Source organism: Sorex fumeus, unplaced genomic scaffold, assembly GCF_029834395.1.
Source record: "Sorex fumeus unplaced genomic scaffold, SorFum_2.1 ptg000003l, whole genome shotgun sequence".
Taxonomy (NCBI): Eukaryota; Metazoa; Chordata; class Mammalia; order Eulipotyphla; family Soricidae; genus Sorex; species Sorex fumeus.
In genome coordinates this window covers 53,549,946-53,562,913 of record NW_026606060.1, presented here as the reverse complement: position 1 = coordinate 53,562,913, position 12,968 = coordinate 53,549,946, and the positions used below count along the sequence as shown (strand labels likewise).

Below are 12,968 nucleotides of genomic sequence, written 5' to 3'. Positions count from 1 at the left end.
CGGGTAGGGCATTTGCCTTGTACGCAGCCAACATGGCTGACACAGGTTCGATTCCCAGCATCCCATACTGTCCCCCAAGCACCGCTAGGAGTAATTCCTGAGTGCATGAACCAGAAGCAACCCCTGAGCATTGCCAGGTATGACCGAAAAAGCAAAAATAAATAGACAAATAAAATAAAATAAAAAACTACCAGTAAAGCACTAATTCAAGTTATTTCTCCAGAAGTTGTGACAGGTTTACTCTGATTTGATCATGTTCTTTTACCTGGTCTTGACGTATATACAGTCAAGGAAAGACATATGGGGCCCAGCATAGGCAGAACTGGTGAGCTGCTCCTTTAGCATCGTGCTCTAATCAACTAAGTAAAACAAATATACACACCCCCAACAGGCAAACTCAGTACTACAAGGTCAAACCTCTGACAAAGCCTCTCTTGTAGTAGTAACCTATTTGGTGACTCTCAACTTCATTTTCACTATGCCCATGAAATCACCTAGACAAGGACCTAAACAACAGTCAAACAACATATATACTGCAAACAGAGAACAGGATTTGGTCAAGGGGCAATAGCATGAATGCTTTCCCAACTGAATGGCTGCTTTCCCAAAAGGCAACCCAGAGCCAACTTGATTATAAAGCCAAGCTTTATAATATTCCATTTTGGGCAGTCTACAGTCCTGCCACCAACCAAAGTCAATCTCTGGAGATGAGTCAAGATCGAAGAACTAAGTTTCACTTTTTTTACACTCTCTTTTTTACTCCCTTCTCCATAGGAGTGTAATAGTCCTATGGAGAAGGGAGTTGTGTAAAACCCACACTAAATCTGGAACTTACCTTTCTTCTCAGAATTTTTTCTAATACACAAACTGAAGGAAAACTAAAGCTAATCAACAACCATAGGATGAAAACAAGTCTGCCTCTTAGAAAATGCATGAAAAACACACACATACGCGCACACACACACACACACACACAGAGTTAACAAAACTTACCTTTCGTTTATCTTCATCAGTTGACTCAAATTTGAAAGTAGCCCTATGCTGAATGGGAAAAAAGGGAAACAATGTTATTTTAAATATACAGATCTAAAATTCTGAATGTCTTTGTAAAAATTATGCCTTCCTATAACATAACTTAATATTGTTATTTAAGAGAAAAGGCACATAAGCAAATAATCAAGAAGCAGTGTAAAAAAAAAAACTACAGGAGAAATATATACCAAAACAACACGGTACCAAGGACAACATGGTACCAAGTCACTAACTGAGCCCAGGGAGATCTAGAATGTTTTGTGTAAAGTATAGAGCATCTGAGACAAACCTTGAGAAATGAAGAGGGGTTTATCAGGAGGTAAACAGAAAGCAGTCCAGAGATAGAAACAAAGACTCAAATGTGGAAATGGTGTGAAGTGAACAGTTGTATCAGGAAAAAAACAGAACAAATGTTAGACAACAAGAGGAGAGGAAAAAGATCAAAATAGAAAGATGGATTGTTCAGAGATTTGAAGGACCCTTCCAACTGCGCTGAGGAGTTTATTTTCTTTTTCTTATGTAGTAAGTAACATCAGAGAACTGTAGGTAGAGAAGACTTGTTATAATTGCATTTTAGAAAGAAAGCTGAATGAGGATAAGGATCATGGTCACTTACTAACGATTACTTCAAATTATACTTGGAATTGTCATGTGAAAAGAGGGTCTGCCTAATTCACTGAGCTGCTATGAGAGTTTATAGTACTAAGGCACATAACGGGTCACAGTTCCCGGTACAAAGCAAACACTCAGCATATATTAGAATTATTAGAGTTATAAAGACAATGATAACAATACTGAGTAAACAACAACTGAAAGAAAAGACAGTGTTATTACTCTCCTGAAATGATTGGCTGAACACAGTATTTTTCTCCTAAAAGATAAAATTGAGTATAGACTAAGCTGACTTGTCACAGAAAAAGTGAAAGCACCCAAAATTTAAAGAATTTCTCATTCTTGAGTTTATTAACATATACTCAGGAATTCTGCTCCTTTAAAAAAAAATTCACTAAGTATCTTTCTGCTTTTCTGCTGTATTTCTTTCATTACCACACTGACATTGACTCGAAATCTATCAGGTATTAAGTACACTAAGTACTAAATATCTCACTATTAGAGGTAGTTGTGATTGACCACTCTAAAAGAAGCAATTTTGGAAACTAAATGAGATGGAACTGAAACACAGCCCTGAACATAAGAGGTGGTCAGAGGGAAGACTTAAAAGGTTAGATAGAAAAGGTCCTTTGAAGAAAGCTAAGAGAGGCTGCCTCAAATATGGTTGGCAAAACAATGAAAATGGATGAAATTAGGAGGAAAGGGTTAGAATTTTAAAATGTATACCTATACTGGCAGCTAGGCAACCAAAGACTATAAAAGAGTCTTTGGTTGAAGAGTAGAGCATTCTGGAAGAGTATTTTGGACACTACTTTAAAGGCCAAATCTGAAGAGCGCAAGACTAAGGACATAAAGCTCTCTGAGATACAGGAATTAATATTCCCAGAGTGATGTTGCTGGCAGCAGTATAAAATGACACAAACTTAAAAGGGAAAGTGATTTAGCAACACATATTAGAAACTATAAAAATATTCATACCCTTTGACCCAGAATTTCTACTCCAAGGAATTTATCCTAAAGAAGTCATCCAGAATGAGAGATCATGTTTGTAAGCATATTCACTGTAGCATTTACTTAATAGAATGAAAAAGAGGAAAAACCTGAATATTCAACAAAATTTACCAACTGTTGTGGATGCATCCATCAGATATGATTTTTTTTTTCTTTCTGCTATAAGATGACCAAAAAGCTCTTCAACAAGGGAAATTACTTATGACAGCATCAAAAATAGTAAAACATTGAATTATATATTTATGATGACAGTACCTATGTAAATATTTGCATGTATTCAAAATCTGAGTGTAAAAAAATAAAAGCAACTAAAATAGAATGGTATTATTTCTGGTTATTTCTATGACAAAACTCATTGCTGGAATAACATTTTTATAATTAAAAGAGAAAATTTAAAAATAAAAGACAAACTAATTAAAAGAAAAAACTAAGGGAAGGAAGAAAGAACAAGTTGGAAACCTGAAGGCTGTAACTTAGAATTTTATAGACATGAAGTCAGTGAGACTAACATCAGATAAAAGATGAAGCAGTGCCAGATATCAAACTAAGGTTGAAAACTGAAGCTTAGGAAGGGTCCAACACAAATGAAAAGAACTATACTTAGGAACCAGAAAATTTTGTTTCTTCATTATATGTGAAATATTAATTCTATAAGTAATCTGGATGCCATGATAATCTTTTTTTGACATTTATGGCAAAAGGGACAGTAAAAGAAACTCTTGAAAAAAGACCCTTGAAAGATAGAAAAATACGTTTCAAAGTGTCCCTGCAGAATTAATTTTTTTAAGGTGATAACTTATAACTATCTCAGGCTAATTTTTTTTCTTGATGTTTAAATGCAAGCTTGATTCTGTCATAAAACTGCAACATTGAAAGAAAAGCTTTCAAAAGCCTTTTCTAACTAGCATAAGGACTACATTTGCCCCCCTTTGGATTTCTGTGCCAAACCCCCGCATACTTGGGGGCTATTCCCAACACTAGAGCTCAGATGTTGGTCCCACCAGCACCCAAGGGGACCATCTAGAGTCAGGGATAGAACCTGGGATTCCAGCATAAAGAGTACGCGCGCTGGTCCTCTAAATTATCTCCCTTTCCATGAGGGCGGAATTGTCTTAGCAGGGTGGGATTTGGACCATACTTTTCATTGCTTGGGGGCTACTTCCAGTTCTGTGCTTGGGGGTTCACTTTCAGCAGTGGTTCGAGGGCCCAAGTGGTGCTGGCAATCAAACTGGGATTGGTCACAAACAAGGAAAGTGCTCTAGTTCTTAATTATCACTCATCCATCACAGCTGAATTTAGTTAGAAAATACATAGGGCTGGGATGTAGCTTAGTGGCAGAATGCAGGAGGCCCTGGGTTTGGTCCCTGGCACCACAAAACAATAACAGCAACAAAACTACACTAACTCCCCACTCCTCTCTTTCCCCCAGTCCCTGGTAACAACAACAACAACAACAACAGCAACAAAACTAAACCAACCCCCCCCCGCCCCCCCCAAAAACCCACCACCAAACAAAACAACTAAAGAAAGAAAATATACTGGTATGTAATGCTATACAAGGTAAAGGTAAAGGCCCTCCCGTTGATCGTCGATTTGCTCGAGCAGGCCCAGTAACGTCTCCATTGGAGACTTTGTTGTTACTGTGTTTGGCATATCGAATACTCTCGGTAGCAAAGAGTCTGAAATTACTTATTAAGTGTGTGACTTTGGTCAAGTATTCAACTTGATCAAGTACTCAGTTTTACTGCTCACTAGCTTTCTTATCTTTATGGACAGCACCCTGCATATAGCCGGTGTTCAGTAAAGGGTCACTGGTGGTATTACTGTGTGGCCTGTGATGTGGCATCTGGCCAAATACTGGTCTGTTAAAAACTAGGTATTAAAAAAATAAAATACAATAAAGGGGAAAAAAAAATAGGTATTATTTCAAATGAATCCTCAAAGAAAAGTATCAATACATGAGAATTAACCAAAAAGAGGTAGGTATATACATGTACTGTTTCATGAACAGGGTTTATTTCTGGAACTAAACACCAGTAACTGAGATAATCTAACTCACTGTGGAAAGAAGAACAAGGTATAACAAAAGAACAACCCACTAAACACACCTCTTCAAAGGCCTGTGGAATGAGAGTCCAAACTCCAAGTGGAAAGTAAAATGTTCTTTCACAGTCCAAAATAGATATATACAAAATAGATATATACCCTATGAAATGTGGAGGCTCTGTTTTTGAGAACTGTCCTAATATTAGGTCCTATCAATCAGATTCTTCCACCACATAAAGGACAATATTGCTATTAGTATAATTTTCATCTCCTCTGAGGACTACTCCTGGAGACCTACCGTTTTATCTGTAATATTACATAACTTTTACCTTTCATTGACCATTAACCAGCTATAATTCCAAAGTGGAAGCCTGCTGGAGCCTATTATAGGGAAATAATATGCCCAGATGGCACCTGTGGCTGCCAAACCATCTCTCCGACTATCATCATGGTTGATAACTCTAGGTCTCAGTGTCTTTACCTATTAACTGAGGAGGTTGGATTCAATTATTTTTGAGTTTCCTTCTAGTCTAAATAGCCATGATTCAAGCAACTGTGGTACTAGCATGTACTTCAGGGCCTTTGATGACTATTTGTTGTTGATTATAGCAATGGCAACCAACCTCTACTAAATACATAACAGGCCCGGAAGGAGGGAAAAAGAAAGCTTGGACAGCTAGCTAGGATAATATATATTTGCCATAATTAATAGCTCATTCTGTAACTATAGCGGAGATGATCAGGGTTTTGTAGTCGCCAAAGGAGATGTACACTACAGTACTCCTAAAAAGAGCTTACTTCTGACAGGATAAAGGCAACTGTGATCTTGGGAATCTAAGACAAGAATGTCACTTTCTAACTTGGTTTTCTTGACCCCACAGTCAGTCTGTCATTATGAAAATCAGTTTCATAATGAAGTACCCCCTCCCCAGCCACTCCCCCTCCACACACAAAAGCACATCCAGTTTCTTCTGAAAGTTTTCACATAAGATTATGCGTGATGACAAGTGAAAAGCATTCAGAGTAATACATAGTACATCGTACTGTAGAACTGTAGCATTGACCTGCTCGAGCAGGTACCAGTAACGTCTCCATTGTGAGACTTGTTGTTACTGTGTTTGGCATATCGAATACGCCAATGGGAGCTTTATGCTCTGCCATGCAGGAAGGATACTCTCGGTAGCTTGCCGGGCTCTCCGAGAAGGACAAAGGACTCAAACCCAGTTCAGCCGCGTGCAAGGCAAATGCCCTACCCGCTGTGCTCTAGTACAAAGCAGATACTCAAAAATGTTAAGAGGTGAATTGAAAAGAGTGAAGAAAATTCTGATATTACTTATTTTTTATTGGGGCCACTCCTGGTAGAGTGCAGACCAACATGGCCAGAGGACTCAAAGGCTACATGCGCCATACCTGGTAGCTCTGGAGAGACACAGGGACAGGTTAGGCTATGTTCAGGTGGGGTACTCCTTTTTGTTTTTTTGTTTAGCCTGGCAAGCTAACCGAGAGTATTCAATATGCCAAACAAAGTAACAAGAAGTCTCACAATGGAGACGTTACTGGGCCTGCTTGAGCAAATCAATGAACAACGGGAGGACAGGACAGGACAATACTTTTCTGTACAGGGAAACTCGCATTATGTCCTTGTGAAACAGACAACTTTCCATTTCTATGGGATCCACAGATCTACCAAGGGACAGAGAATGAAAAAAGCAAAGCTGGAAATGAAAGTTTCTGCAACACAGCACAACTTCGACATAGTTACCCAGAGTCATACAGGGAACTACGCTCTAAACATGGTAGAATGTATTTTGCTACCCAACAGAAGAACAGTAACTATCAAGGCAAAAGAAGAAATGGAGCATATTCCAAAATGTTTTATTGGGCTACGTCAACAGCTTAGGTGCCACAGGCATTCAGGCTTTAAACAGTGCCACAGGCTTAATTTCTGTCCTTTTTGGTTCAAAATTAACAGCTACAGGCTGTAGAGATAGTACAGGGATGAAGGGTCTTTTCTCGTGTGTAGCTAACCTTGGCTTGATTCCCTGGGCAGTGTGGTCTCTTGAGCACCACTAGGAGTGACTCCCCCAAGTACAGAGCTAGGAGCAGGATCCAAGCACTTTCAGGTATGGTTCAAAACCTCCACTTCAAAAACCAAAACCATAAACAAAACTAAAACACATGATTTTTTCCTCAGTGGTAAACACTGTTCTGAGAGCTTTACATATACATCTCATTTAATCTTGACAACAAATCCATGTTGCTATTGGCACTATTATTATTCCTGTTTGGCAAATGAGGAAAATGAAACACAACAAAGTTAAATAACTTGTCCTAGACCTCACAGAAGGTTAAGTGAGGATCAGAATCCAGTTTACAGCCTGTGCTCTGGCCACAAGACTCGAGCACCTTGACTATTATAAACGTTATCTAAGTAAATGCCTTCTGAGTACACTACCCAGTATCCAGCACTACATTTCATTTAAATCTCACAGTAACTTAGAAGATAAGTATCTGATCTGTTCCTTACAGATAAAGAAACTGATCCTCAAAGACTTGAAAATCACATCCATAATCATGAAGTTACTAGATGACCCATTTGAACCCAGGTTCATTTGACTACAAATTCCACCTTCTCACTCTATTTGAATACCTTCTTTCTAAGAATTGGACCTGTCTGAGAAATAAGGTTGCAGAAGAGAACCTTCCCCACCACAGTGAACCAATCATTCTCTATGTCATTCATTTCTTTTCCTGGTTAAGTCTAACCAAGACTCAATGCTTCATTATCATTCCATACGCTGAACATTTCTCGAATCTGTTTTTCCCATAAGGAAGATGAGTCCCATGGTATCCAGCTACTCTGTTAGAGCTGTAGACTCCATGTTTTTTAATTCCACCTCTCCATGCTTAGACTCAGTCACTGTGGTCATTACTGCCCCTTCCTGTTCCTCTGTTCCTAAACCCTCTTTCCTAGAGGGGTAATGCCCCACTGCCAACATAAAATTCAGCTATCTCTTTTACCCTAGCTCCGCTATAATCAGTCTCACTATAAACACAAATGTTCTTTACTTAACATGGGTGGTCTGGTACACATGAAGCCTGAGCATTCTCAGGGTTAGGGCCCAAATTTCAAGTGTTTCAGAATACTCCCAAACACTTCAGGAACACCATCTCTTAACATATATTGGGAATTACAATATTAAAAACATTCCCCATGTGGAAGGGGAGCTGGACATGTCCCAAACTTAAGCTCTGACTGCACTTGGCCAAGAATGCTAAGAAAAAACCAACCTGGGGGAAGGTCAATGAGAGGAAGAGATGAACTGGAGGAAGGCAATTTCGAGTCCTAATTCAGTTTTACCAAGAAGGGAAGGAGAATTAGAGATGGAGGTGACAAGATGCAAAGCTCCTATTTATTGATGGCTATCTGGCATATAGTAAGTGCTAGATGGTCATTAATTGATTTCACCCAAAGACCAGGTTTTTGGTAGTATTTCTGTCTTTTGCAAATCTGCCTCACATCTTTTTCCGAAAAGTTATAAATCACGGTAGATGCTAATACTCTCCATAATAATGCACACCAATGTATTAAATCAATTTCTCAATTAGGTGCCTATGTACCCATAGAACATTATCAGTTGAGTGAAGGAGCTAAAGTATGAACAGAAACGAATCCATGCATCTTCCCAAAGAGTAGTCAGACCACCTAGGTTCAAATCTCAGCCCCATCTCTCGATGGTGGTGCAGATCATGGACATTATTCTAAACGTTATCATTTGTGAGATGAGGAATACCACTTTGAGGAATATCACTCAGAGGACTGGCATGAGGATTAAACAGGAGCGAAGATGTCTTATTTTGGAGTCTTCTCCTCCTAGGACAAGCAGAGCTTCCTGGCAGCTCCAAAATATATGAATGCGCAGTGGTGGGCATAGAAGGGGAAACAATGAATGGAAAGAAATAAAACCGAGAGAGAGACAGAGACAGAGACAGAGACAGAGAGATGTTAGGCCTAGAGTGTGACTCGGTGTTGGTTTCTGAATAATGATCTATTATTCCAATCTAGATGAAGGAGTTAGGAGGTGGCTACTACCTCTTGAAAGGAGCATGTCAAATTCCTAGAAGGAAAAGGAACAGAGAGCCTAGGGTTCTAGAAGGGAGATTCAGAGAAGTGACTTCCAGACAGGTACTCTTTTTTTTTTTTTCCAACTGCAGAGCTGTCAAGAGGAACGCACAATGAATGGGTCGTTTGAAGACCCAGGTTGGAATTCCCACTCACAAGTATGACCTTGGGCAAGTTACTTAATGAAAAGGAGATTCCGCATGGCCAAACTCTTTGATTTAAAAAAAAAACCCCAAAAACCCAAAAACCAAAACACCCTCCCAGGGGCTGCTGTCAAGATGAAAAGAGATGAGGGATGGGGGGTGAAGGGGGGGGTGCTGCGAAGATGCTGCAAGGCGTTCGTCGGCGGGGGGTGGGGGGGGGGTCAGCGGGCAGTTCCCGCGTCCCCCTACTCAGAACACAACTCGCCAGTGACCTTGGCAGGGCTGCCGTGTGCCTCCGTTTGCTCATCTCTAAAATGGGGCAGCAGGAGCGGCTCCCCCACCACCCCCACCCCACCTCGGCTTAGAACCAGCCTGGGAAGCAGGTGAGCCCCGAGCAGAGCAGCGCCCGTGCCGGGGGGTTGGGGGTCCATGGCGGAGGGGGTGGGGGCGAGAGCGCTGCCGTCGTGGCGGACCCGCGTGCGCGGTGCCAGCCAGGGGCTGCCTTGGATGTCGTGGAGCCGCGCAATCTCGCCCGGGCCACACTCGACAGGTGAGACAACACCCCCTCCCCACCTCCGGACCCCCGGCGGGGCGGGCATCCATGCATCCGTGCATCCCGCAGCGGGGCGCGTGGCGCACCCGCAACCGGGGATTCCGGGGGTGTGCCTGCACGCCGCCGCCGCTGCCGGGGAGGGCAGAGACAGCCCGCGGGGGGCCGGGAGCCGAGGAGTGGGCGCCCGCGCGGGGGCGGGGTGGAAGGGGTGGAGGTGTGGAGGGGGATGCAGGATGCACCGCGGGAGGGGGTTACCAAAAAAAAAAAAAGGCTGGGGGGCACCACCACGCATGCCCAAGCCGGAAACGTTTTTTTCAGGGGGAGGGGGGGTGGGAAGAGCCACGCGCATCCCCGGAATGAGGGGCGGGAGGGCGGCGGGGGTGGGGGGCGGAGGCGGGTGCCAAGTGCCAGCCCGGCGGGCGGCCCGGGGGGCGCGATCGCGCGCGCGCCCGGGGTGGGGTGCTTGGGGTGGGGGGTGGGGGGGGCCGGGGCTCTCTTACCTTCTCGCTGTACTCCCGCAGGACCCGCTCGATAGCCGCTGCCTCGCCGGCCCGGACGATGTAGAGGGCGCGCTCCTCATCCATGGCCGCAGGTGCGGGGGAGCCGCGGCCGCGCTGCGCGCCCCAGCCGCTGCCTCCAGGTAAACGCCTCGCGCCCCCGCTCGCTCGCCCGCCCGCCCGCCCGCTCGCTCGTTCGCTCCCTCGCTCGCTCGCTCGCGGCTTCCCAGCTTCCTTCCTTCCCTCCTTCCCTCCCTCCCTCCTGCCTCCCAACCCGCCAGCCTCCGCCCGGGAGGCCCCGACGTCACCGCCCCTCAACTTTCACCCCGCAACGTCACCGCTCCCCCAGCAACCGGCGCCTCGAGGCCGCCCCCGACAAGGCCCCGGGGCGCGGGAGACCAGGCCTGGCGAGGGCCCGAGGCGGGGTCAGGCCCGGGGCGCGGCCGGCGCCCCGGCCTCTCCCGCCCGCACGGAGGCGTCCGCCCCGTTCCGGGGGCGCTCGCAGACCCGACTGTGCGCCCCGGACCCTCCGCTCTGAATCATTCTCCTCAGCTGACGAGAGCGAGCCCGGCTCTAAGCTGCCCCTCTCTGAAGCGCCGGCCGCGGGACGGACTACGCTTCCCGGCGTGCACCGGGCGCGCTCCGCGCTGCCCTCTCCCTTACGGGCGGGCCGCGCGGCCTGCCGGGAGTCGTAGTCCTCCCGCGGGAGCCGACTTCCCGCCCGCGGCATGCTGGGAAGTGTGGTCCGGCGGCGGCCGGAAGCGGGAGGCTGGCGGCCGCCTGAGGCCAGCGGCTCCGAGACCGTTAGGGGGAGGGTCAGCGCGTTGGCGGCGCTGCTGCAGCCGCGGCTGCTGCTGCTGCTGCCGCCGCGGCTGCTGCCGCCGTTGACTTCATTTTTTTTTTTTCTTTTTCTTTTTCTCTTTTTTTTTTAGTTCCCGACCGTGCCCGAGCGCGGACCTGTTGGAGCGCAAGGCTCGGCTCGGAGCGCTTGGCCAGCCCCGGACGCCGCTTGGCACCCCCGTGGGTGGGAGGTGTCAGAGCCCGGTTTCACGCCCTCCTCGCGCGCGTATAGCGGTTTCCTTCTCGGGGAAAGTCCTGGCTTCCTGCCGCGTTGGCGGCGATGCCGGGGGGTGGGAGAGTGGGGGGAGAGCCGCAGGTAGTGTTACCTGCCCCCCGTGACGACCGCCGCCTCCAGGGAGCCGCTCCTGCTCGCGAAACGGGAGCTGCTTTGGTGGCAGGCAAGCCCAGGTGCCCGTGCTCCGTGTCCCAGAGCCGGTCCATGGGGGTCGTCGCGGTTTGAATCCAATTTTGAGACACCACTCCCCCCAACACATACACACACACACACACACACACTCACACACACACTCACACTCCCCTCACCCCTCCAGGCTTCTGCTCTGCCCTCCCCAGTAAATGTTGTGATCCTGACACACTAACAGTGGTGGTGGGTGCTGGTGGTGGTGTCGACGTGGAGGAGGAGGACAATGATGGTGAATGATGGTGGTGGTGAGGATGGATGAGGTGACGGTGGAGAGTACAGTCTTGGTGATGAGGATGGTGGTGATGAAGAGGATGGTGGTGAGGAGGATGGTGATGTGGTTGCTGGTTGTTGATGATGGTGAGGATGGTGGTGAGGAGGATGATCTGATTCTGTGGTGCTGATGGTGGTAGGGATGATAAAGGGGGTGACAGAGGCTCACCTGTGGCAAGAGCTCGTTAGCATAAAGGGCATTGGACTGCATATTTGCCCTGTAGTTCAGTCTTGTGCAGGTTCCTAATGTGAATGAATGTTCGAGAACCTCTGCTGGGCCAACTACTGCTCTTTAGCTCATTGCATCACTGTTCATTGTAAATACAGTAGGGCTTGTCCAAATAGTGGTCCCCACGCTTGTTCAAGCTTTCCATTCGAGTGTTTAGACTTAGGAGGGAAGTAGCAGTTCTCATTCTCGCACGAGGAAATGGAATATTGGAGAGGTTAATTTCCTGAGATTGCAGAATTTGGAAACTGAATTTGAACTCAGAGTCTAGGCTCTTTTTTGTTCCTTTCCCAGATGGTTTGGTAATGGATGGATTCTCCAAGAAATCTCCAGTTGTGCATTCCAAATCTCTTCTTGAGTTGTACTGAATAGGAAGTAAAGGTGGCAAACATTTATACACTAATAATTACTGAAGTTCTTCTGTATCAGATATCTCTTTTGTCTGTAAACTTGGAGATAAAAATAAGCAATTTGAACCCCTGGAGCTTTTGGTCTTTCTGTGGGAAGGTTATACTTTTCCTTAAGCAAACATTAAACATACTAGAGAGATTGGACTTTTTTGTTAGTTGTAGATTTTTTACACCAATGTGAATGTTGTCTGCCCTAGGCACCCATGTTGAGCCAGGCTTTGGGGTAGGTGCTGTGTACATAATAAGCCAGGAAATTTTTTATTCATTTCTTTGAAAAAGCACACTTAGGTCACAGGATGGTGCACTACATTCCTTTAGTAACTATAAATATTGCAATTGTTTCTAACAGTGTACAAAACATTTTCATATACACAGTCTCATTGGAACTTTGAAGAAAGTAGTATCCCCACATAAAAGAAAAGCTGATTCAAATGTACTAGTAACATGAACTGAAATTCAGAGCTATAATAAAAATTTGGATGCTGCTTTATGTCCAGTACTGTTAATGTGCTTTTTTTTGGGGGGGGGGTTACTGTAGATTAATGAACAAGAACTCCTTGATAGGATACTGAAGAGCAGAAAGTATCTGAATGTAAATGTTTTTCTATTTATTTATTTATTCATTGAGCCATACCTGTTAGTACCCAGAAACTACTCTTAGTCTGTGCTCTGGAATTGCTTGTGGCAGTACTCAGGGGACCATGTGGTACCAGGGACAGAACTCAGGCCTCCTGCAGGCACAGCATGTGCTCACGCTATTGAGCTATCTTTCCAGTCCTAC

At 45.3% G+C, this 12,968-nt stretch overlaps 1 protein-coding gene across 6 annotated transcripts in view; it reads right to left on the bottom strand.

The window, feature by feature from the left end:
• RIC8B (RIC8 guanine nucleotide exchange factor B) overlaps positions 1-10,281 on the bottom strand; it is a 128,388-nt gene extending 118,107 nt beyond the window's left edge. For all 6 annotated transcript variants that reach the window (XR_008793145.1, XM_056118730.1, XM_056118766.1 and 3 more), the window contains exons 1-3: positions 10,238-10,281; positions 10,021-10,189; positions 994-1,041 (exon numbers count right to left, since the gene is read on the bottom strand). Coding sequence is in view for 5 of the 6 variants with exons in the window: in XM_056118730.1 (XP_055974705.1) it covers positions 994-1,041; positions 10,021-10,104 (132 nt within the window). In the remaining variant the exon portion in view is untranslated. The remainder of the gene's footprint in view (positions 1-993; positions 1,042-10,020; positions 10,190-10,237) is intronic.
• Positions 10,282-12,968: the final 2,687 nt, after the last annotated feature.